At 35.0% G+C, this 27,267-nt stretch overlaps 1 protein-coding gene across 1 annotated transcript; it reads right to left on the bottom strand.

Moving 5' to 3' along the window:
* Positions 1-180: 180 nt before the first annotated feature.
* LOC101737839 (GPI inositol-deacylase) lies at positions 181-15,000 on the bottom strand. Its single transcript, XM_038016705.2, has 17 exons — positions 14,622-15,000; positions 14,464-14,555; positions 14,201-14,331; positions 13,795-13,952; positions 13,089-13,367; positions 11,771-11,941; positions 10,598-10,719; positions 8,844-8,978; positions 7,153-7,309; positions 5,980-6,251; positions 4,459-4,587; positions 3,876-4,097; positions 3,064-3,252; positions 2,304-2,457; positions 1,643-2,076; positions 1,006-1,107; positions 181-697 (listed from the first exon to the last, which is right to left on the bottom strand). The coding sequence occupies exons 1-17, from the start codon at positions 14,772-14,774 to the stop codon at positions 358-360; spliced, it is 3,240 nt and encodes a 1,079-aa protein (XP_037872633.1). The 5' UTR covers positions 14,775-15,000; the 3' UTR covers positions 181-357.
* Between the last annotated feature and the right edge of the window lie 12,267 nt (positions 15,001-27,267).

Raw genomic sequence — 27,267 nt, 5'->3', positions numbered from 1 at the left:
AATAAGGTTGTAGGAACTACCTATGTGGGCTAACAAGATGCCTTAACACCAATAATTACAAAAATTATCATTTTTACAGGTTCGGTTTGTATTTCCTTATTAGTATTTCAGTGTTGATGTCAATGTTATGAACAATGATAGGTATGAATATCCAAATTGGTACCTTAATGAAAGAAAACATTTTCTGTTTAAATCACATATATTCCTTATGCAAACCAAACATTTCAACAAAAATTTTACTTGTTTCCTATTTGTGACAAATTATGGCATTCATTGTTGCTCAATGTTTATCATTATTACAATCCTACAAATACTATTTATATAAATATTTCAAAAACAAAACAAGTACACAAGTTGTTACAAATTATCCATTGTAGTTAAATCAAATTTATCTTGAAGATTCTTAAAAGCATCAAATATTCTGTTCTCATTGCATGGATCACAATCATTCGTTTGAATATTATCAGCTTCTTCTTTTTGGTTTTCTTTTGGTTTTTCATCATTATCATTCTTGGATTCATTTGTACCTTCAATGGTAGAACTTTGAACATCTTCCTTATCACATACTTGTTGTAATGTAATAACGACAAATGTGAAAGTGATTCCATAGTTGACTATTGTGAGTGATAGGGGTCCCAAAGCTAATATAAATATAGCCATTGTAAATAGTAAAGATGAAACCGCTTCATAATGCTTCCTATAACAATATATAACAAAATGTTTAATTTTATGTGTGTATTGTGTGATTCATTTAGTTTTTATTACACAAGCAAAGTTATTAAGTACATAAATTAATGCGAGCTATAAACTTACATGATGAAATACACCTTATACCACTGTGTAAGGACTAAGATGAGACCATGTGTGTTTCAAAATTACACTATTAACTTGAAATATGTATATGTAAAAGCAAAGAATGACCTTGGGATCATAACAAATAAAAGGAAAATACTAGAAATTAATTTCTTGCAATTTTTTTGACTGTAAAATAGTTCTCACACTTACAAATTTCTTCTGGGACCATTGATTTGCCAGATACAACTGGAACAAACTGACATGACTAGACCAGTGTGATATGACGTATCTGGTTTTAGTACCATGGAATACCTGTTGTAATAATTTTATTTAGTTAGTTAAATTTCATCATTTGGTCTGAGCACACTCGGGATCTTGCCTTCATCAATACATATAAAAAAAATGTAATCTGGTGTCTGTACATTGAATAGAGGTAAAAAAAATACAAATGGGATTAACAACATAACAGTAATAGAAAATCACTATTTTAGGAGTTTCATTATTTTGTTTTGTTCACAACATCTGAACAACTGAATTAATTTTCATATAGTCATCACAGGTAGTTATTAATTTGGCTAAGTTTCATTAAAATTGGATGTACTAAAAAAATTAGTATCATTTAAAAAAAAATCGATATCACTTTTTTACCGAAAGAATTGGTCTGAACCCTGGAAAAGAATATAGACTGCCTTTGATCGTACTGCTGAACACGGGTCTCCGCCTATACAAAATACTACGGTAAACGAAGATGCAAACGGGGCGCAAATAATTTAAATATTTTTTCTCTATACTTTTTTTTACATTGTGACATACCATAATACTGATCATGACGTCAATTTAAACTTACTTAAAGTTTCGCGCCCATGTTAATAATGCTGGAACATTGACTAGAGTTACTGTGATCCACATGAAAAACAACATCATGTGGAAGTTAATGCTATTAAAATCCTCGTCCAAGTCTTTGCTTTCACCTTTAATACTGCCTTCTTTGGGCTTTCGTTCGCTTTCTTTATTCGCAGAAACTAAAGCACAGTCTGTGTTTGAAGAACCGTCTTGTCCTACATTGTTCGTTGAATCCTTATCATTACCTTCAATTTCGTCAATTTCTTTAGATCTGAGATTACTTTCCTTTGCATCCGATAAAGCTTTTGAAATCAAATTGGTTTCAGATTTTTCATATTTGTTTCTTGTCGAGTTGAACATACGACAGACTTTAGAAGCTAGCTTTGCCATTATTTTGTAAACGTAATCTTCTAAATATTCTTCATACATTTTCGAGAGCTGTAAAAGTTAATACAGAATTATTAATTAATTTACGGTAGGCAGCGGCTTGGCTCTGCCCCTGGCATTGCTGAAGTTCATGGGCGACGATAACCACTCACCATCAGGTGGGCCGTATGCTCGTCTGCCTACAAGGGCAATTTTTTTTTTTTGCGATATTTAGTGACGTTTGCTAGATTTTAATAGTCATAAACAATGATAAATTCATTATATTGATCATCACTAACCATAAATGCATAAAATGCGGCACCGGCAGCCAATGAAGCTGCTCCGCATGATAAAGGAACCGCACAAACTAGCGCTGCACTCACGATCATGGGGAGCTTGTGCAATCCGGTGGCCATTTTCTCTGCTAAACTACCACCGCCTCGCCATACTATTCTGAAGCAAAAAAAAGACTATTCAAATGATAGATTCACTTTTACAAAATATGTCAGGCTGACTTATTGTATACTAGCTGACCCGGCACATTTGTGGAGAGTATTAAGCGATAGGCAGCGGCTTGGCTCTGCCCCTGGCATTGCTGAAGTCCATGGGCGACGGTAACCACTCACCATCAGGTGGGCCGTACGCTCGTCTGCCTGCAAGGGCAATAAAAAAAAAACAAAAAAAGAAAAGACTTTGTTGTGCCTCAATCGATAAATAAAAAACCTAAACTTTTGTATAATAATCTTAAAACAAACAAAAGGAAGCCGTCCGACGGGGGACACATCAAAAGAAAAACAAAATTGTTATTTTTATTTAATTCAGAGCATTTTTATATTTATCTAATCTTTTAAACCTTCTCTGGACTTCCACAAATAATTCAAGACCAAAATTAGCCAAATCGGTCCAGCCGTTCTCGAGTTTTAGCGAGACTAACGAACAGCAATTCATTTATATATATATATATATATATATAGACTCTTAATACTCCAAAGATGTAATATTAGCTTTGTGGTGACGATAGTATATTTTTAGAAAATAATCATAAATCAAAGTACTTACTTAAACAGTAATCTATGCGCTATCTGTGATGAAAACACCATTGCACCCATTATAGCAGCAGCTACAATATTGACAATCCCTAATGCTGTCATATAAGCTGGCAACACTAACAGGGATTTGATAAAATACTGCAATTCGAGATCCCTCCAGCTTGCGCTTTCGAACATAAATGAGAACAGCGGAATCGCCCTGAAATAATACAATAAAAAGAGAATAAAACAGGCTTAAAATGAAGAGTGGCTGATGTTATATTTTTATATTCTATAGAATGATGCACGACGCTATGATCGTCGTTATGTTTTGTGTGCAAAAGAATGCAATGAGTTCCCAGTTGTCCCAAAAGTTTGTTAAATGATTATGAGCAAGTTGAAACAGCTGAACGTATTGAGCTTTTATTTTCGGCCATTAATCATAAATTCACCGCCCTATAGACATCACAACATAATGTGACCGCCTACTGAAAGATATGACGTCGAATGTATAATTTTTTTTAACAATAACGGCTACGGAATGAGCTCCCCTCCACGGTGTTTACCGAGCGCTATGACATGTTCTTCTTCAAAAGAGGCTCGTGGAGAGTAATAAGCGGTAGGCAGCGGCTTTGGCTCTGCCCCTGGCATTGCTGAAGTCCATGGGCGACGGTAACCACTCACCATCAGGTGGGCCGTATGCTCGTCTGCCGACAATGCCAATAATAAAAAAACAACTATCGTAGCCTTCAATCAAATACATATTATGAAGATCCGTTACATTTTGGTTTCTAACAGAACCGGCTCATCTGCAAAAATTCTTCAAACCGAAAAGTTACTTACAAAAAAATCTTAGTTGCTAATCTTGAAAACACGAGACAATAATAGGGTTTGACGCCTTCGCTCATTAAAGCTCCATGAATGGTCAAGCATGATCCAGATTCTTGAAAGTTCATAATAATACTTCTGGCAGCTAATAACACTATGGCGGCTACATACGGAATAAGTACTGGACCGTAATTTCGAGTAAACTGAGCGAGGCGATTGTACCACGATGACGATATACTGTATGATGAATAAAAAATAAATTTAGCATTAATGAAAAACAAAAAAATATTTTTGTCAAATTAAAAATAGAATTTCAAATATTGAAACATAGATTAAGAAGTAAACATTTCTATTAAAAAACCCAGACACATATCGATATAGTATTCAGTTACGTTTATAAAACTCACCCTGGAAATAAGTTAAAAAATATTCGTGTGGAATACAGAAAGAAGACTTCTGTTCTAATTTAAAATTGGTTAAATTTGTCCATCAAATAAAGACCGTGTATCTTTATCATACTCTGTCACACACATAGCCAAGTGGACAAACTTATTATAACTGTAATTTAAAACTACACAAAATCACAAGTATAACTCACCTGAGAATAAATTGACATTGAGGATCCAATAGCAAAGTAATTTTCGCGTGCTCGGTGGTTTCCAACCCAAGTGTTAAATTAGGGTTTGTTTTAAAGAGCCTTAACTTCATAGGCGACCTTTTCAAATGCCTAAAAATAGGATTATCACATAACAAAATGTTTTGTGTTGATACAAATATGTTCGAAACATAGCAACCCTATTTTCCTCACCGCGGCGGAAGCGGGAGAGGCGTGGACTTGCAAAATAAAACGACGTGCATCAACGAAAAAACGCACAATCATTTTCGGTCCCGTAAAACTGTACTAATTTTGATCCAATTTAATAAACCAGCTATAAATAAAGTCCACTTTTATTTGAATAAGCCTTGCACCCAACATCTCATCGCAACGGCGCCAACAATATATGATCTTATTTTAATGTTGTTTGACAAAGGAATCCATTATTACACTTTGATCAAGTACCTAAATCCTGTTATTGGCCTCTTTTAATTATATTTTAGCTTTGTTATTGAGGCATATGATCATAAATAGTTACATAATACTACTAGCTGACCCGGCAAACGTTGTTTTGCCATATAAATGATTTCTAGGAAAGACAAATAACCCAGGTACCGACTGCAGCACCCTCTGCCGGGCTGATTTGTGAATCTAAGCCATCCAGGGTGCCATCCAAACGCATACAAAAAAATCATTCAAATCGGTCCAGCCGTTTAGGAGTTCAGTGACAAACACACGCACAGAAAAAATATCTATATATTAATACGTGAAGCAAAAACTTTGTACCCCTTTTTACGAAAATTGCGCGGACGGAGGAGTATAAAATTTCTCACACTTATAGAGAATATAGAGAAGGAGTGCACAATGCTATTTTTTTTTTTAAATAATGCTTAAGAGATATTTTAAATCAATAAAGAAAACATTACACACAACCATGTATTTGATACAACACATATATAAAAATATACTCTTTGTTTGCTGTCAATTGGGAAACTTTTGTTAGGTATATGTTTAAAGTCTGTGGTCGAATTGAAAATAGATTAATATTATTTGTCTTTAATATTATTGATCTATAGTGCAGTTTTGACGAATATTGTGATTATATTATCGAATTATAATAGTTTTTGACAATAGAACCATAATAATGTTTAAACTTATGATTTCATTTAATTATAGTCGAATTTCGACTACTGCGGAGCCACTAATATATGAGTCGACTATTATCAAAGCCGGCAATGTGACTTTTGGACAATTATTGGTAAATCAGAAAAACGAATTATTGACTTTGTATTCCATTGGCAGTCACAAAACTCTTCTGAACGACATCTTAGATAAATAACAGGTTAAGTATTAACCTTTATTTAATGCAGGTTATGAACCGTATTCTTTGAAGGAGACGATTATATTCAAATCAATCTGTATTGACATATCAATAACATTTTTTTGTCCAAATGCACAGATTGCCACCTTTGATAATAGACGACTCATATATAAAAAAGATAATTTCAAAAACTCTAGACTTACGTAAAATAATGATAATATTCGTGATTTTTCGCCCACGGAACATGCAACTCCGCCGAAACGTGATATCGGCTTGCTTTACAATTCGCAGTCGGCTCAACGTAAAGGAGGTACGCTTCGTGTATCGCATTAAAATCTCGCAAGATCAATTCGTAATACAAACTGTCTCGTTCGGTTTCTGGTTTCACGATCCTCTTTCCGAATTCAAAAAACGTGGGTAGATCCACGAATATCTGCCGGGACGCATAATCGTTGATGTCGATGTTCATAGTTACCTGAAAAAAAACATAAGAGCTCATTATAATAAAGCCTTGCTTCCGTGAGCTCGTATGGAGTGATGCGAATAGCATTTCGATGCCTCCAATGAACACTACTCTCACTCAAAATTTTGAAATTTTCGTTTTTCACGCAAATTCCATCACTATTTTAAAAGTATTACAAATTCATTATTAATGGGGTTCGAAGCAAGAGTAAATCAGCTAGTTACACAAGAAAAAACCATAAAATCTTTATTATTGCAGATATATTTATCAACTTTTTTCGTTTAAACTCTCCTCCTGTAAACCTACGAATTTGGAGTTAGAGTAGTGTTCATTGGAGGCATCGATTTGTACTTGAGCAATGTTCAAGTATTGAAGTAAGCTGCCAACAATAAACAAATAACATTATATTTACTATTAAACTATGAGTTCAAACCTCAAATTTAACTATCTGCATCTTGATATAAGAAATAATCGTGTTAGTAAACTAAACTACGAAACTTTTGGAGAGTACTTAGCGGGAAGCAGCGGTTTTGCCTCTGCCCCTGGCATTGCTGACGTCCATGGGCGACGGTAGCCACTAACCATCATATGGGCCTGCCTACAAGGGCAATAAAAAAAATACAATTCAGTACATATACTAAAAAAATTTATTTTTGTCTGTCTGTCTGTTTGTTCCGGCTAATCCTGGAACGGCTGGGCCGATTTTGACGAGACTTCACCGATAGGTGGCTGATGATATAAGGAGTAACTTTTTTAGGCTAGCTTCGCCCCGCGGCATCACCCGCGGTATGACAATAACCGCGGGTAACATCGCGGGACTCAGCCAGTCAATAATAAAACTTAATGTTTCCGAAGCGAAGCGAGGGAGGGTCGCTTGTGATTTATATAATTTCAGCTCATATACCAAACTTACGGGTTTTCGTGTAGGCGATACCTTGACGACAACATGAGACCAATCCGGGTAATGTTCCATCACATTGTGCAGGTTCACTGTTGCTAACTTCCTCTTTCGAAATTCGGTCGCAGCTCCGGACCAACGACTTAATTCTGTTAACGATACTGCGTGTTTACTGTAAATATCGAATCAAACAACATATTATGAACGCTTATCTATACTAATATTATAAAGAGGAAAAATTTGTTTGTTTGTTTGTATTGAATAGGCTCCCGAAACTACTGGACCGATTTGAAAAAATCTTTCACTGCTTGGAAGCTATACTATTCCCCAGTGACATAGACTATAATCTTTTTTGAAAAAATTAGGGATCCTTACTAAAACTCCAATAATGTAACCCAAGGTACAAAAAAATTACCTAAAATATTCTTTACGTGCGACTTTGTAGAACATATTATTATTTACAAAAAGTGTCGCGACAGCATATGTCTAACTATTATAGTTATGCAGCAATAAGTGTTCTTTTATTAAAAAAAATAAAACAACGTCAAATAACGGAGCCGGAGCGGGCTGCTTGTGTATTATATTTTAATCAACTTAAAAAATAATTATGGAATTTATAGAATAATTAAGCATGTCTGATGCCTTTGATGGTTTATAATAGCGATAAGCCATTTTGTGAACTCGCTCGTGTATTTCTGTCGTGAAGCAGTAATGCGTTTCGGTGTGAACGGTGGTTATATTAATTGAAAAGGTGGGACATCCGTACAAGTGAGCCTTAGAACTCATTCTTGAGGTTGATGGCGGCAATTACATCGTCGATGTCTATGGGCTCCGGTAACCACTTAACACCAGGTGGGCCGTGAGATCGACTATCCACAAACAAAAAAATACAAACTAAAAAATTTATCAGATTTGTAATACGATAAACAATTTCAGTTTAGGATCACGTCAGTAATTTTTTATCTACTAAAGTACGTATACTAAGATTATTCAGCCGCATAATTTTCAGATCACAATCTTCGTACTTTAAGCCTCATATTGACATTTCTTATATTGTGAGAAGATGGGACAGCCGTACAAGTGAGTCTTAGAACTCATGTTTCGAGGTTGGTGGCGGCAATTACATCGTCGATGTCTATGGGCTCCTGTAACCACTTAACACCAGGTGGGCCGTGAGATCGACTATCCACAAACAAAAAAATACAAACTAAAAAATTTATCAGATTTGTAATACGATAAACAATTTCAGTTTAGGATCACGTCAGTAATTTTTTATCTACTAAAGTACGTATACTAAGATTATTCAGCCGCATAATTTTCAGATCACAATCTTCGTACTTTAAGCCTCATATTGACATTTCTTATATTGTGAGAAGATGGGACAGCCGTACAAGTGAGTCTTAGAACTCATGTTTCGAGGTTGGTGGCGGCAATTACATCGTCGATGTCTATGGGCTCCTGTAACCACTTAACACCAGGTGGGCCGTGAGATCGGCTATCCACAAACAAAAAAATACAAACTAACAAAATTATCAGATTTGTAATACGATAAACAATTTCAGTTTAGGATCAAGCCAGTAATTTTTTATCTACTTAAAGTACGTATACTAAGATTATTCTGCCGCATAATTTTAAGATCACAACCTTCGTGCTTTAAGCCTCATATTGACATTTCTTATATTGACATTCGATTTATTAATACTCACCAATATCTGTGCGTGTTGTATGTATGTTTCGCGTTACATCCATATATCCAATCTTTATCAGACACATTAACAGCCTCGACAGCTACGAATCTGTTCTGCGGGAATTTAACTAATCTTATCATTAGATATGTTGTTCTGCAATAAAGAATAGAGGTTTTTTTATTGCTTAGATGGTGGACGAGTTCACAGTCCGCCCGGTGTTAAGTGGTTACTGGAGCCCATAGACATCTACAACGTAAATGCGCCACCCACCTTGAGATATAAGTTCTAAGGTCTCATTATAGTTACAACGGCTACCCCACCCTTCAAGCCGAAACGCATTACTGCTTCACGGCAGAAACAGGTGGGGTGGTGGTACCTACCCGTGCGGACTCACAAGAGGTCCTACCACCAGTAGAGTAGTTTCGTGGAGCATGGTCATTAGTAGTACAAGAGACATAATAGCACTCACCGCCTAATGTAAAATGCAACATCACCTTCTGACGTGCAAACGGAAAGGATAATTACATTAATAGCACCCACCCGTCCGGACTCACATAACGCCACCTTAATAATCGGACTTGTCGACTATGTCGCAGAGTTCTACGTGCGAACTAGTCCATAGACACAACCCACTGAGTTTCTCGTCGGATCTTCTCAGTGGGTCGCGATTCTGATCCGGTAGTAGATTCAGTGAAGCACTCCTCTTTCTAGGGCTAGTGTTAGCAATTCTCTCAGGTTGAGCCCGTGAACTCACCTACCGGTCCGCGCGTAGCGCCCCTTAGGTTCCGTTCACACAGATCGGCTCGGAGAGGAGAGCAGATTTTGATCAAGTTGGAAACAGAGTTTTGAGTAATTGTAATAAAGTTTATTTTTGCATGTGCACTTCTTTGTCATTAAGAATGCTTGAACGCGCTGCGTGTGAAATAATAAGAGGAGCGATTGCGAGCTCTTTTTCGGTCGCGTAGCCGATCGGCTCCGATTGCGAGCGCATCCGTTTTTAGATGTCTTCCAGCCGGTATAGGTATGTGAAATATGTAGTTAGCAATTAAGCCTTTTTATAAAATTTTCCCATTTTTATTTTTATTGCGTGGTCTTATAATTTTATCGTGGAAGTCGTTCGTAAACACGTGGTCAGTACTTATTTCTCTATAAAACCCGTCGTATCAATCTTTAGCGCGTTGACGTTTCTGTGATGTATGGATTATTGAGCAGTACTACACTACTGATATCTCTGTTGTATTTAGAATAGTAAGTCATTCAATTTCTCAAATGACTTTTCGAAGATACGGCCAAATTCTTATAATGAGTACAATTATGTATTTCGAGTATTTCTTTTCATTGCATCAAAACTTTTTATACAATTTTTCTGAAACACCAAACGAAATATTGGCGTATCTATTTTTTATTGCTGGAAATCGACAGGCGGGTTCACTAATCTTCTGTATTAAGTGGAAGTCGTAAACTATAGATATCACAGCTTGTAGTCATCATAATGACTTTTGATTTTAGTCATAGAAGTTTAATGATATTTAGATAAAAATCTCAATGACGTAATTTTGACAAGCTGGCATGAAATTTCAGTTTACTGACTAATAGATAGCGAAGTTAACAAAAAATAGACAAATGTTAAGAAAACAGTGGGCAGCGGCTTGGCTCTGCCCCTGGCAATGCTGACGTCCATGAGCGACGGTAACTACTCACCATCAGGTGGGCCGTATGCTCGTCTGCATATACGGCAATAAAAAAAAAAAAAAACAGGATGTTAGTTTTACTTGTCAATTTCCGGTCGTTGCACTTGATACATCCTCCGGTTATCTTCGTACCAGAACGCATCCGCTGTCATAGTCACATTGGCTTTAGGAATTTCTGGATTAATTGTCATTGAACGATTCGCCTGAAAATTTTAAGGAAACGCTTAAAATGCAAAAGGCTAACTCATATTTTCCTTAATACTATGTAGAAGATTATCTGGTAGACAGTATAATATCGAATAACTTCACGGGTAAAAAAAAAAGTTTATTATGAAAGTATAGTAGTACCACCATGATAGACGTCGTGGCCTAAAGGATAAGACGTCCGGTAAATTCGTGTTGAGCGATGCACCGGTGTTCGAATCCCAGGCGGATACCAATTTTTCTAATGAAATACGTAGGTTCTTAACAAATGTTGACGATTGACTTCCAGGGTGAAGGATCGTGTAATAAAAATCAAACCCGCAAAATTATAATTCGCGTAATTACTGGTGGTAGGACCTCTTGTGAGTTCGCGCGGGTAGGTTACCCTGCTTATTTCTGCCGTGAAGCAGTAATGCGTTTCGGTTTAAAGGGTAGGGCAGCCGTTGTAACTATACTAAGACCTTAGAACATATATCTCAAGGTGGGTGGCGCATTTACGTTGTAGATGTCTATGGGCTCCAGTAACCACTTAACACCAGGTGGGCTGTGAGCTCGTCCAACCATATAAGCAAATAAAAAAAAATTCTTCATTTCAGCCTTGTCAAGGTGACTAAGGAAATAATTGGCAAATGTTTTGCAAAGTTCCACAGCATTCAGATCGTGATATCTATAGGCTCTGATACCAGTTATCGAATCGCCCAGTTCGTAAGCTCTAGCTGAGCATTTTGCACAATTACTCTATATAGGGCTGGATGTGACCAAATCTAGGTCTATAAGCTTGCGTTGTTCCCTATCGTTCCGAGACAGCTCAGATACTGATTTCATTGAAATTTCCGGGGAATCATCAGATTGGCCTAGCTGCTGAACATATGAATGATGATCAGATCAAAGTCAAGTCAAACATTGAACAGCAAATCTGGCCAAGTTTGCTACTAGAACTATAAAAGTGAAAACTAGTGTAATTAAGTAAATAGCATATTCCGATCCTACTCACAGCTATTTAGATCTCTTGCTGTTTCCAAGCAACAAATCTTATAGAAAATATCAAACCTGAAAATACTGCTTGGCTCTCGACATTAGCAACTGTTTATCATAACTTATTTGTTTCGTCATTGGATTAACTATCGAAAATAGGTATTTGTTTATTGCCATAACAAGTTGCTTGCACCATACAATACAGACGTGATCTGGTGATACCCAGACGCCTGGTATCGCTGTTGTCTGAAACAAAACTGTTTCATAGTGTTTTGTTTTTCTTTAATTGTAAATAAATATATACATGACACAAATAAATTCGAAGACACCACAACACGATAGATGTTTAGATCATGTCACTGTGTGTCATTTTGTAAAATAGTATACAGTCAAACCTGGATAAGTGAGAACTGGATAAGTGAGAAAACTCTATAAGTGAGAGTAATAGCCAGGACCCGTCATTTTAAGCTCCCAAAACCTCTATTAGCGAGAAATAGAAACCTCTGTAAGAGAGTCGTTTTTCCCTCATGGACCTCCGTAAGTGAGGCTGCTACTTATCTATACCTCTATAAGCGACAGTCGAGCTTTATTTATTTATATTATTTAGGAGGAATAAATGACAAAACAAATTACAAATTTAACATCTGCTATTTTATGACTCATTCTTAACTTTTGTGGAACTTCCATCCATTGTTTTTGTATTGTTTTCTCGTCAATATTGAACCTATTCTATTTCGTGGAACTAAATAACGTTGTAATTTTATCGCATTCTCTTCGAATGGACACGTGTGCCTGTGTACCGTCCTGTTTGTCAGACTTACTCAGTTTATCGTTAATCAATTCCGAAGGAAAGTTCTGTTCTGCATCATGTCAAAACGGAAAATTAAAGTACTGTCATTAAGTGATAAACATACAATAGTGAATGCGTTTGAATCCGGAAAATCGCGAAATGAAATTCAGAGGGAGCATTAGCGAGAAACTCGGGTTAGTGATATATACCTCTATAAACGAGAATGAGATTGTACTCCCTTGAACTCTCGCTTATCCAGGTTTGACTGTACTGTGATCACACACATATAGAAAAGCGAAAATTCTGATTATTTCTGTTCCAAATCAATCTGCAACTGTCATAAATATAGGGAAAGTTGAAGGGAAGACTCAACTCCACAGAAATTCGTTTGTTTTTTATTGCAGGCAGATGAGCAAAGGTCTCCAAAACCCATACATATGATACAGATCTCAATTATATTAAAATAGAGATTAATAGAGAAAAGAAAAATAAAGAGAAATTCTGACTAAAAAACAAGCAGAGTATCAATAAGTAAGACCTCTAAGGCCCGTTTCTCATAATTTTTAACCAAAAGCTTTAACTAATTAACTAATCAATACATACCAATGTATTTATATCACTGTCGTTTGATAATGTTAAGCCTGAAGGCATTAGTAAATCTCTTGGTCCATTTCCAAAACTTAAAAGCATCTTCTTATCCGTCATCAATTGATTGCCTCTTACGAAATTTTCCCATTCATGATTCATACTTAAATAGTAATCATTCATAGCTATATCAAAGTTAATCAGTGGGGCTTCTAAAGGAGCTGCTAAAGTGATTGCTATACTTGTCGAATTGACTGTACTTGGATGAACCAACAAACGCTTGGCTACAAGACCTCCCTAAAAATTCAATAAAATAAAACTTTTACTTTAATATAACAATTATAAACTTTAACACCAAAACTATTTTATTTGTGTTTCACTTTCACTAAATTTTTTAAATACACCCATGACATTTACAATGAAAACAGATTTTGTTGTCTATAGATTTCATTACCCACTTTACTGATAGGCCCTGTTTATATGCCAAAAAGAAAAATAAATAAATGCACATATACAGATGTATTGCCTGCCTTCATTCAGGCTCCATATAGATCATCTGTGAAGCCTATCATAAAAAGTGATAAAGTAAAAAAAATATGCATCATATGCCATCTCGTCTTAAGATGTCTGCAACAGTCCACTGATTCAGCACAGTTTGAATAGCAACCAATTATTATTGGAATCAATAAAAAATCTTTAAAATAAAATTGTTATTAATACTCACCATTGAATGTCCAATGAGGATAACAGATGTTGGTACAGATTTAATATAATTATTTTCTTTATACAGATCCAATATTTTTTCTATACAAGCAGCTGCAAATCTTGTTTGACTTTGTAGAACTCCTCCATAAAGGCCTGAGAGCTCCTCATTATAGCTTACTGTAATGAATTAAATGTATTTTTTTTCCACAAGATCCTTAATGTTCAATGTACTTTAATGTACCTTACTTCTATGGCTACTTTATCTTTTACTGTAATAGGTGCAATCTCATTATGTCTCTACATCTCCACGTGAATCATTCAATATTATTTGAGATTTCTTATTGAAGTAATAAAGTGAAAATTACTATTTTAAAGCTATTCCTAATTATGAATAGAATGATAAGTTTATTTAACTCATAACTTACTGGCAAAGTAATCAAAATGGTAATCATATCCTCCAGACAAGGCTTTTCTTAAGGCCACAGATGCCAGTGATCTTGCTTGCATGTGACTACCAGAATTGCCTGGTATGAATAACACTGGTACTCCGTCAAACCTATAAGAAGAGCTAATGTAACTCAACATAGCCACAATATATTTAGTTTAAATATACATGCATTCTTTATGAAACATTGATACCATGCCATTTGTTTAACTATTTCCTATTGATAACTGTGAAAGAACATACCACATTTTTCTTGCTCTCTCTGTGAATCTGCCTTCACTATATGCAAATAAGGCATATTGTGGATAAATTTTGTTTTCTGGCATAGACAGATGCTAAAAATAAAATTTGTAAACATTATTAGGTAACGTTTTATTTAAATCGCACTTTAAATTACTCACCACAAATTGTGGATATTCAAACATATATGTCATGAAACAATAGTTATTTTTGTCGCTGAAATGCAAATTTAAAACTCCTAAAAGATATCCCAGAAGAAATAATAGTGACAATCCTTGAAAAATACTTGAACGTATTAATTTCATTAGTTTCATTTTGAAAGCTTGATGTTTAGGGATTGTATGATAAATTTATCTTTATTTATGCATCTGTAGTTTTTAGTGTCAATTCTTTCATGTTTTCAGAGTATTACTAAATTGAAATAGTTATTTTAATTTTATTGAAATGGTCACCACAAAACACAACACAACAGTTAAGAAAAAAAAAAATTATTGGTACAAAACAGTTCAGAAAATTATTTAAGTGTATAATCTATGGTTCAGAAACTCTCAAATTTAAATGTCTCAAGGCTCAGTGAACTTAGCTCTCCGTTTTTTAACTTTCAGACTTTTTTAATTTTAATTATTTGTTCGTCGTTTGTTCGTTAATGTTCGAACATAAAAATTGTTTGTTCGTCTATTATTTATTTATATTTAATTAAACAAATGATCACATTAAGTTGACCCCATTACTAAGTGTCTTTATTTTTATCGCTCAGAGTATAGTAATCGGCAAACTTCTTGAGCAAATGACCTTGACTGCGCAGAACCGAATTTTAGGTCACTTTGGTGGTGAGGGTGAGGCGCGACGGCAGGGGAAATCGTATCGAGCGCGTTATTGGTAGAATCTGGTAGATCAGTCGAACCTTGCGTCCCGCACCGCGCCTTCGTTCCGCTTACTCCCAAAGGTACGCTTGCGTACAGTGAAAAGTCTATTAATATTAATCGTTGAAGTTATTTGTTATAATTATTATTGTTTGTTGATTTTGTTGTTATTGCTATTTGTTGAGTGTTTCTTGATTTTTTATAAAAAATATACTATGCCACGTCAAACTGGTGTAGTATTAAAAAGACAAGCTAGAAAAATGGTGTACGACGTATATTGCTTTCTTAAAAAGCAGGGAAATAATGATATGGAAACGGTAAAAGAGACTTCAGAGGCAACAAAAACATCAGTCAGTACTGTTAGGCGTATTATTAATGAAGCGAAGGGCTCTAACTTGGTCGCCGTGTTTCGTACTCCAGGTAAGAAAAGATCAGGGAAGAAGAAAGTTACCGGAATGGATAGTTTCGTTCAATCTGTAATAAAAAGATGTAATCATAATAACTACATAACAAGCAGCGAAACTCCGTACCGTAGAAAGGCTTCGAAGAATTTAAAGAAGATATAAATTTTAATAGCTCGGAACGAAGCTTACGACGAATTATGAAAGAGCTAGGCTTCAGATGGAAAAAAAGAACAGAAAATAATCGGAAGCTGGTAAATGAAAAAAGTAACATTCGATTACTACGAATCGAATATCTTCAAAAAATAATTAATTATAGACAAAAAAGAAGACCGAATCGACCGAGTTGTAAACTACGCCGATGAGCCCTATGTCGACTCATCACGATGATAGCGACTCGGGTGATGAAAACAGTGATGATGATTATAATAAAACAATGTTTTCAAGACATAGCATAAAATATAATAATGATAGGTAGCAAAAATGACAATGTGTTTGAAGTATATTTCAAATAATGGAATATGGAAAAGAAGGTTACAACATTCCTCCCCATCTACATCTCGTTGATCAGACGGCGGGGTGCCTGTTTAGGTCGATTACTTCGACGCGGAGCAAATGGCACAGGAGTGGAGACCGGAGCAGGTGAGGAGTATAACTTCGAATGCTGTGAAGGTGAATTTGGAGAAATTTGTACATTTGTAGGCGACTGCGGTGTAGGTAATGGTACTGCTGCCGAATTCTTATTGTTAGTTAGCCTTTCGCTAATTGATGTTTCCATTCCAATGTCTGGAGAAGCAGTCGTCGGCAGCATAGAAGAATGCGCCCTTTCATTCCTCGGGGTTTCTGAGGTGGAAGACTCGCGTGGCCTGATGTGATCAGCGTGTCTTCGTTTTTCTAGTCCTCCTGGTGTTGAAACAATATATGAATATTTATGTTTTCGGGATGTAATTACCGCTGGTTCCCATATTTTATCATTGCGTGTTTTAATATATACTTGGTCACTTGGTCGGTAACTCGGTGATCTGGTACGAATATTTTCTTTTACTTGTAAATACTGCATTAACCTTCTTTTGTCTGGCCGAATGTTGGAAAGTATGCAATTCAATTGTCTTCCAAACATCATCTCAGCTGGAGATTTACCAGTGGACGAGTGCGGAGTGTTTCTGTATGTAAACAGAAATTCTAATAGTCGGCGCTCGAGATTTGTGTTGTCTACCGATGCCATTCTATTTTTGAATGTTCTGACTAAACGTTCTGCCAGCCCATTTGTCCGAGGATGATATGGAGATGATGTGACATGTAAAATAGACTGTTTTGTGCAATATTCTTTAAATTCATAAGATGTAAATTGAGGTCCATTATCGGATATAATCATTTTTGGTAAGCCAAATGTACAAAATATGTTATCTAATGTAAGACAAAGTGATCTGGTGTTGATGTGTTTCATCGGTCGTATTTCCACCCATTTGGAGAGAGCGTCGCACAATACCAACCAATACGATCCTTCGAACGGTCCAGCAAAGTCGATATGGATTCTCTCCCATACTTCTTCTGGTATGGACCAGGAAAATACAGGAAGTTCAGGATTACAAGGGCGGTTCTGTTGGCATCTGGTACATTTCTTGACAAATAATTCTATGTCTTCGTCAAGGTTAGGCCACCAAACATAGTAACGTGAAAGTGCTTTCATAGCAGAAATGCCAGGGTGTCCTCGATGAAGGTATGTAAGAATGGCTTTTCGGAGTGCTGTAGGTATAACGATGCGTCCTTGCCTCATAAGTATCTTATTCTCAACAGATAATTCAGTCCGGTTTCTGTAGAATGGTTTCATTTCTGGATTGTATTCTGATTCTCTCCAGCCGGTTTTTAAATTATGACAAACTTTTGTGAGTATATGATCCTTTGCAGTTGTTTTCATAAGTAACTGTTCTGATAGGTTAAGGTCAGTCATTCGAGTGCTCAAAAGACGTAGATCTATTTTATGTACAAGCCCTTCTGTCTCGGAGGGTTCAGTTTCAGGGTTTGGTAATCTGGAAAGGCAATCAGCTAATGTGTTATTTTCACCTTTCCTGTAGTAAATGTCATATTGATAACTTCCCACTACTAGGGCCCATCTTACCAATCGGTTATTGGCTAGTTTAGGAAGGTTGCGGCGTGCACCCATAATATGTATAAGAGGCTTATGGTCCGTAACTAGATTAAATTTCGTTCCTCTCAAATACTGATCAAATTTTTTTATACCAAATACTATTGCTAAAGCTTCCCGATCAATAACGGAATATTTCATTTCCGCTGGTCGTAGTTTCCTTGAAGCAAAAGCAATTGGCTGTTCTATGTTCGAGTCCTTGTGGAATAATACTGCACCCAATCCCTTTTCGGAAGCGTCACATGCTAAATAAAGGGGACGTTTCTCGTCAAATGCAATTAATGGTTGTGAAGACGTTATGCATTTCTTTGTATCTTCAAATATTCTGTTTTCATGATCAGTCCAACGCCATCTATTTTTTTTACTAGTTAGATCATGAAGATCCGAACAAATTCCGTGAAGATGTGGTACAAACCGTTCGTAAAAGTTAACTAGTCCTAAAAATGATCGTAGTTCTTTTGCATTACTAGGTGCTGGGGCCTTAGTTATGGCATCAATTTTAGATTTGGTTGGGTGTATGCCATGTTTATCTATTATGTGACCTAGGTATTCAATCTGATTCTGTAAGAAATTACATTTCTTTAAATTAACTTTTAGGCCAGCGTTTTGTAAGCGATCGAATACAATAGATAAAGTTCGTAAATGTTCTGAAAGATCTTTCCCTGCTATAGCTATGTCGTCAAAATATACAGCTACATTGGTGATATCGCCTAGCAGTTGATCCAGAAAATGTTGAAAAATTGAAGGAGCAGTCGATATTCCAAAAGGCATTCTATTGTATTGGAAATACCCTTTATGGGTTGACAACGTCAAGTACTTTTTCGAATCTGGTGCTATTTCAAATTGTAAGTATGCGTCTTTAAGGTCTATTTTTGAAAATAATTTACCGTTTGCGAGATTTTGGCGTAGTTGATCGAAAACCGGAACTGGGTGTAGATGTTTAATAAGTACTGGATTAAGTGTAGTTCTGTAGTCTCCACATATCCTAATTTCCCCTGTAGATTTCAGAATGTTAACTGTGGGTGTAGCCCATTCAATAGGTGTAATATTAGGATCTACTTTTTCCACTATCCCTTCTGAGATCAGACGATCTAACTCCCTTTCTATATTCTTTTTCATGCTGAATTTTATAGGCCGTGCAGGAAGGTGGATCGGTTCAGCTTCTGGTTTGACATGTATGTTTACGTAATAATTGTTAACTTTTCCTAGTTTTCCATCAAAGAGTTGTACATGTTTATCCAATATTTGTTTAAGAGTCATCGGTGTTGATGTTTTGATGGAGTATACTGGTTTTGGAAATTCCATTTCAAAAACTTCACTCCAATGTAAACCAAATAACATTGGTTTGGCATTTTTCATTACGACCACAGGTAGAAGTTTTTGCAGTCCGTCGACTTCGACTGTTACTTTTGTAATTCCCTTTGTTTTTAAGTTTGTGTTACCGTAGGCCTTAAGTTTCGGGGCGGGTTGTAAAGATGGTGATCCTAATTTTTTCCATAATGTCGTGTTTATTATTGAATACGCAGAGCCGGGGTCCCAATCCATAGTGCAAGGTATGTCATTGATGCGTACATCGATTTGTTTGCATTCTCTCTTACGTGTACCCAAGACGCTGCAGATAACTTCATCATCGCTTTCTTCTTTGTTATTACTGATAGATGATGATGATGATGTTGAGGATTTATGAGGTCTTGTTATTTTTTTTAATTGATTTTCGGCTCCCTTCTGAATAGCTGATGTATGCCCGTCCAGACTTAATGCAACAACTCTCAAAGTGTGCTTTCGTGTTACATTCTTTACACATATGGTCCTTGGCTGAGCACTGTGATAGGCTGTGCCGTTCTTTCTTTCCACAGCGTAAACAATGCATTGGATTTAATTTTCGTGTTGTATTTTGATGTAATGGTACGGTTTTGGTTTTGCTCTTATTTATTTTTTTAATACTTGTTCGTGGTGTGTCTTGTTCTGCCTGTTCTCTTGATTGAGAGATTGTAAAAAATTGTTGGAAGGTTACTTCTCGTGGTATTCCGTCTACCATTTGAACTAAATCAGGCCATTTTTGTTTCAAGTCGGTTTCTAAATCTGGATGATTCAATCCAGTGGCAAAGCGGTCACGTAATTGTCGTTCCAGGAAGTCATTAGTGTAGCCACAATCCCGACTAAGACCTTTTAATCTGTTTGCATAGTGTTCCATCGTTTCATTTTGTTCTCTAGTGCAATTCCAAAATTCTGTTAAGGCTCTATACCTCGTCGTTTTTATGCGATAGAGGTCTAATAATTTGTTACAAATTTCGCTGTATGTAGCTATATCGAAATCAGGCGTTAAAGCTACTTTTAATTCGTGGAATATCTCTGGTGTTAGTAAATTCAGAAGCAAATCTTTCTGTAAGTCGCTGTTATCGATATCAAGAATTTTGCATTTGTTTTCGAAAAAATCAATGTAATCGTCAATTCTGAATGTATCTGGATTGTATTTATCCATATTGAAATGTTTGATTATACTTATCTTGTTATCCGTATCATGTTTTGTAAAAGAGTCGTTCGTCACGCTCTTGGCTGTTGTATTGCAAACTGCTGGTACCAACAATTTCAAGATTTGTAAAATCTGCTCTTGCTGGTTTTGTTGTGCATGTAAAAATAATGCGAATTGTTCATCGTTCATCTTAATTTCTTTTAACTCGTCGCCAATATAATAAAACAATGTTTTCAAGACATAGCATAAAATATAATAATGATAGGTAGCAAAAATGACAATGTGTTTGAAGTATATTTCAAATAATGGAATATGGAAAAGAAGGTTACAACAATGATGATGGTCAAGATTATGATAACGAAAAAAAATTACAAATACCAGCTTCGCTTTAACTGAACCAAGACCTGGCAACAGCTCTAGTTTTGACTTAATAGAAGGAATATCTATTTTACCCCAAGATTAAATTATTACAATTATTAACCTATATGTTTTGTTGATGTTCTAATAAATATATAAATAAATACATATGTTGATTTTAATAATTTAATAGCATTATGACGCAGAGTGAGTAATGTTTTTGCACGTGAGTGTACCATGCGCAAACTTACCCCCACTACGTCAACAAATGCTCAAGAAGTTTGCCGGTTATTATAATTAATTTTGATCAATTATCGTTTGTTCAACGGTTCAACAACTATTGGTGATTGTTCGATCATAAAAACAATTAAATTCCCAATTATTAATTATTTTATATCTAATAAGCAAACCACTACCTCACGCATACATTGCGCATGCACCGGTTTTGTCGGTCAGCTGGCAATGGCCGTATTTACTAGCGTTTTGTGTGGCGGGAAATAGGAAGGCGGCAAATTGAAAATTTTTTTACAAAAAAAATTATATTTAATATTTGTAAATATTAAAAGTTTATAAAATGTCGTCAGAAAGTGACGGCGATGATGAGGGAAAAAGAAACGAGGCGAAAAAACGCAGATATCAAGGGGACGACGGACAATCAGATTCGGACTACATTTATAAACCTTTTCTCAAACCTGGGTACCGTCGTAGTTATCCTGATAACTCTCTTAATGACGAGTTTCCTGTCTACATCGAAGGTATCAGTAGAGAAGATAAAATTGGTAACAAAAATCCTTTACTTTTATCAAAAATATTTAAGTCGGTGAAGGGCATCAAAGAGAACAGGCGCATTAATGCTAATAAAATAATGCTTATATTTAAACAGGCAGTGGCTGCCAATGATTTTATAAACCATAATTGCCTTAAAGAAAATAACATGAAAGCTTACATTCCGGCATCTTCAGTGGAGCGTGTGGGGAAAATAAGATTCATTCCTACAGAAACGAGTAACACTGAACTCTTCGACAAATTAATATCAGATTCAGAAATCATTGCTGTTAGACGTTTCACAAAAAAAGTAGGCGGAAATATAGTCCCAATGTCCATAATAAGTGTGACCTTTTCGAGTACTGTTCTTCCCGATTTTGTATATTTAGATAATTGGAGATATAAGGTATTCCAATATGTACCACCTTTGATGCAGTGTTTCAGATGCCTTAAATTTAGACATAGTGCCAAAGTGTGTCGGAATGAACAGGTCTGTTCTAAATGTTCAGGCAATCATTCATACAAAGATTGTTCAAGTGAAATTCTGAAATGTTGTAATTGCCAAGGCGATCATTTAGCTATCTCAAGATTTTGTCCAGTGAAACAAGCCCTTTATGAAAAACATAAAAATGTTTATTTAGCAAAACAATATGCTACAGTTGTATCTAAAGAATTTCCACCTTTGCAAAGACTTCAGAACAGACCAGATCATTCAATACAAAAGAATCAAATTAAATCACAGGCCTTAATAGATAATCCTAATTCTGTTAAAAAACAACCTACTAAATTAAACTCAACTAATAATGTATCTTATGAAAATTTATTAAATGATAATCAGTTCCTGGAAATAATTGTTAAAACTATAGTAATGATAGCCAATTCAAATTCTGCAAAAACTATGACACACATTAAAGATATACTTAAACAAAATTTAACCCTCTAATGGATCCACTTAAATTAATGCAATTTAACATTCAAAGCATAAACAATAAAAAATGGTTACTTAAAACTATACTTAAAGATAATTCCATAGATTTGTGTCTACTCAATGAAACTTGGCTTAAAAAATCTAGTCCTGTTAATATAACCGGATACAATTACATTGGAAAAAATGCACAAAACGAGCATGGCGGTGTAGGTATATTGATAAGAAATACTCTTCAATACAAAACTATCAAAACAGCATTTTATCAGGATATTCAAAGTATCGCTATTGTAGTGTCGACAGTATCAGGACCAGTGTCCATTCTTTGTGTATATTGTCCACCTAAAAACAATAATAGTCGTAATTCGATTAGACTGAATAAATTAAAAAATATTATTAGTAAAATACCGAAGCCATGTATAGTTTCTGGCGATTTTAACGCTCACCATATTGCTTTTGGCTGTAGCACTACGAATTCAAGAGGTAGAGAATTAATAGATATTTTTGATGAATTGGATTTATGCATCTTGAATACAGGATCAGCCACTACTATACAGAGACCAGGCTTCAATTCTTCAGCCATAGATGTTACTTGTGTCAGCCCAGTCCTCGCTCCACTATGTGAGTGGAAAGTCGGGGATGACCCTCATGGTAGCTACCATTATCCAACATTTATTGATCTGATTACCTCCCCTAAAAAGTATCAAATTAAGGATAGCTCACAAAAGTATTTATTCAAAAGAACAAATTGGGATGTATATATGGAAACATCTAAAGTAATGTTTGATAGCTTTTTAACAACTACTTGTCATGATCCTCTAAAAAGTTATAAAGAATTTTGTTCAATTTTAAACAATCTTAAAGTTAATTGTATTCCTGTTCATAAAAATAATATTCGTGTCTCTAATGCCCCTGCACCATGGTGGAGTCAGGACTGCGCTATATCTGTAAGGAAATCTAGAGAAGCTTTATTAAAATATAGAAACTGCATGTCCTTAGAAAACTATATTGAATACAAAAAAGCTGATGCACATAAAAAAATAACTATCAAACAGGCAAAATTGAATGGCTGGAAAAATCTCTGTCATTCATTCAATAGACACACTCCATTGACTAAAATTTGGAACGATATCAGAAAATTTAAAAGAATATATGTAAATAGAAACGTATATCGAAATGACGAATGGATAAATGATTTTATTAATAAACTATCCCAGACTGACATACCCGAACTAGACAATATTCAGCTGTATTTTGACAACAATAATAACCTAAACAATAATTTTTTATTGAAACCATTTATGTTACATGAACTAGATATAGCTCTGACATCAAGAAAATCCACAGCGCCTGGTTTAGATGACATCCCATATATCATGTTACAGAAATTGCATATTTCAGTGAAAAACAAATTACTTGATATTCTCAATTCTCTCTGGCTTAGTCAACAAATACCTGAATCATGGAAAACTCAGTGTGTAGTACCTATTTTGAAACCTGATAAACCACCAGATGATTATAAGTCTTATAGGCCAATTTCTCTAACATCATGCATTGGTAAATTACTAGAACACATGATCAAAGTAAGATTAGATTTTTTTGTAGAGACAAATAAACTATTACCCCCTTGTCAGTTTGGTTTCCGTAAAGGTAGGAGTACAGCTGAAAGTTTGATAACATTCCTTAATGATATGAAGAGTTGCCAGCTATCTAAATCCACTGCAGTGTGTGTCTTTTTGGATGTCCAAGGAGCCTACGACAATGTTGATCTTATACAGCTGATTAAAATTTTACATGATCTTGGTTTACCCGGAAAGTTGTTAAAATGGATTTTTAATTTTTCATCTGATCGAACTCTATATGTCAAATATAACAATCAATTACATGGACCAAAAAAAACATGGAAAGGCCTAATGCAAGGAGCTTGCATGTCACCACTATTATTTAATTTATATACTTCACAAATTATTAATTTTATTCCTCATAATACTTCAATTCTACAGTTTGCTGATGATGTCCTGATATATACTATAAACAGAAATATAAAATCAGCTGAAACAAATATAAACTTAGCACTACAACAATTAAATCTATTTTATTCCTTAAATTTAAAACTTAAAATTAACAGTGAAAAGAGTTCAGTTATGGTTTTAGGAAATGACATCACATCAGTTAAAGTTCTTTATAATAATAAACAGATACCTCTAGTAAATGAGAAAAAATTTTTAGGGGTTATTTTTGATAATAAATTAACATTTAAAAGCCACATAGATTACATATGTCACAATGCCATGAAAGGTATTAATATTATGAGATCTTTGGCAGGTACATTCTGGGGATCTGACCCTAATATTTTATCAATAATCTATAAGAGCTTAATACGTAGCCATTTTGACTACAGTGGCATAGTTTATATGAACGCTAGACCAACCTTTCTAAAAAAAATAGACGTAATTCAAAACATGGCATTACGCATAATAAGTGGTGCCATGCGCACTACTCCCATTATTTCAATGGAAGTAGAGACTTGTATTGAGCCCCTACCTATTAGAAGAATACTATTTGCTGAAAAATTCTCTACCAAGTTACTAGCATGCAATAGCCCTATTATCTTAAATAAATTAAGTCGTCGTGGCCTAAAGGATGAGACGTCCGGTGCATTCGTGTTGAAGCGATGCACCGGTGTTCGAATCCCGCAGGCGGGTACCAATTTTTCTAATGAAATATGTACTCAACAAATGTTCACGATTGACTTCCACGGTGAAGGAATAACATCGTGTAATAAAAATCAAACCCGCAAAATTATAATTTGCGTAATTACTGGTGGTAGGACCTCTTGTGAGTCCGCGCGGATAGGTACCACCGCCCTGCTTATTTCTGCCGTGAAGCAGTAATGCGTTTCGGTTTGAAGGGTGGGGTAGCCGTTGTAACTATACTGAGACTTTAGAACTTGTATCTCAAGGTGGGTGGCGCGTCTACGTTGTAGATGTCTATGGGCTCCAGTAACCACTTAACATCAGGTGGGCTGTGAGCTCGTCCACCCATCTAAGCAATAAAAAAAAAAAAAAAAAAAAAAAAAAAATAAACTGCCTGACACTCTGTCTATTTCTCAGCAATCCAATGTACTTATAACTGTAAATAATGTGGTTACAGGACAATTTCCAGAACTGTTAGGTGTTTTTAATTTAGTTTTTAAGAAAACAAAGAATATTTACAAAAATGATCTATGGCCTTTATATGTGGTTTCATATTATTCTTTATTTGCTAAAATGGAAATAGATGTTAGCCATGTTGGCAGTAAATTTGAATTTTATGAGTTTCTATCTAAAAAAGATGATTTTTATGTGTTGTATACTGATGGATCCAAAAGTGGTAATAATACTAAGTCAGCTTATTATGACCCGCAAAAGAAATTAACTAAATGTTTTAAATTAGATAATCATTGTACTATTTTTACAGCAGAGACATATGCTATTTATCAATGTTTATTGTATGTATGTGATATGGAAAAGGAGAAAAAGAATGTACTTATTATTTCAGATTCCATGAGTGTTCTTCTCTCTTTAGATAATTATAAGTTAAGTTATAAGCTCAATTATCTAATATATTTAATAAGAAAAATTATATTTGATAGTGGTAAAACTGTAACATTTAAATGGGTTCCATCTCATAGCGGTATTTGTGGGAATGAGACAGTAGATAGGGCGGCAAATGCTGAACATGATGAGGACCACTCGCAAGTATTGAAAGTCCCATTCACGGACTATGTAACTTTACTTAAAGTAGAGAAAAGACAGCTATGGGAGAGTTACTGGCAATTATGTTCAGAGAATAAAGGCATATGGTATAAGGAAATTCAAAAGAAGATCCCATGCAAGCCGTGGTATTGCAATATCAAATTATTTAAGGAAAGAAAATTCATAACAATCATAAACAGAATGAGATTTGGTCATTGCCTGACACCTGCCCATTTGCACCGAATGAAAATAACAAATAGCAGCCACTGCCAATTCTGTAATGATGAAAATGCAGACCTGACGCACATAATATTGAAATGCTCCAACTTTTCCACACAAAGACTGACCCTAGTAACAGAAATAACAGAAAAACTGGAAGAACATTTTGAATTAACGAAAACAAGAACAGCCCTTGAAGATGATGACTTACGAATGTCATTCTCAGTGTCAGACACTTATGTGTCAGTGTCAGAGGACTTAACCCGCCGCGTTCAAGAACTTTTGAGCAATGAAAGACTTTTCCCGAGCTTATATAAATTTATTACAGCGACTGTAGAAAAAATCTGACCTGAAAAAAATAACATGAAAACCTGAGAAAAAACCGGGAATTTAATAATTTTGTATACTGTATGACATTTTGTAAATATTAACTTTATTATTGTATTATAATATGTAGACGGCCAATGGACTTGTATCCGGCTAATTTTATAAATAAAAAATAAATAAAAAACTAGCGTTTTGTTAACAAGTGCGTTTATACTGTCTAATTATGAAATTAATTAATAAAGAATCTATATTACTTGAATAACAATGTGAAAATGATAAAGATATGTAAGTCACACAGTTATAAATTCAAATATTTTGAAGTTTATATTTAAAAAAAAATATTAGCTTAATTTTTTTTAAATTAAAGATCGAAGCTTGATATTGCATATCTAATCTAAAAAAAATATATTTCAATGTCAACTATAATTGCATAAAGAGCCCTAGCGTTCCCGCCAAAAATGCCCACACTAAAAACACATATGGTGTCGATCATAGATAATAAAGGTGTTAATGGCTGTATGGGCTTAGATCCCCTTGCCTTTCTTAACAAGGAATAATTGTACCAAAAAAAAACTCTATGGTATTAAAGGTTTT

The sequence above is a fragment of the Bombyx mori genome, chromosome 17, assembly GCF_030269925.1.
Source record: "Bombyx mori chromosome 17, ASM3026992v2".
Classification (NCBI taxonomy): Eukaryota; Metazoa; Arthropoda; class Insecta; order Lepidoptera; family Bombycidae; genus Bombyx; species Bombyx mori.
Note: the sequence above shows the minus strand (reverse complement) of the source record. Positions and strands in the feature narration are given on the sequence as shown.

Bases quoted from the DNA above. Each gene is read 5' to 3' on its own strand.
- LOC101737839 (XM_038016705.2), bottom strand. From the start codon at position 14,774: ATGAAACTAATGAAATTAATACGTTCAAGTATTTTTCAAGGATTGTCA. The intron at 13,953-14,200 runs GTAAGTTATGAG...AATTCATTACAG, and splicing joins CCATTTTGATTACTTTGCCA to TAAGCTATAATGAGGAGCTC. The intron at 2,458-3,063 runs GTAAGTACTTTG...TTTTTGCTTCAG, and splicing joins GCGCATAGATTACTGTTTAA to AATAGTATGGCGAGGCGGTG.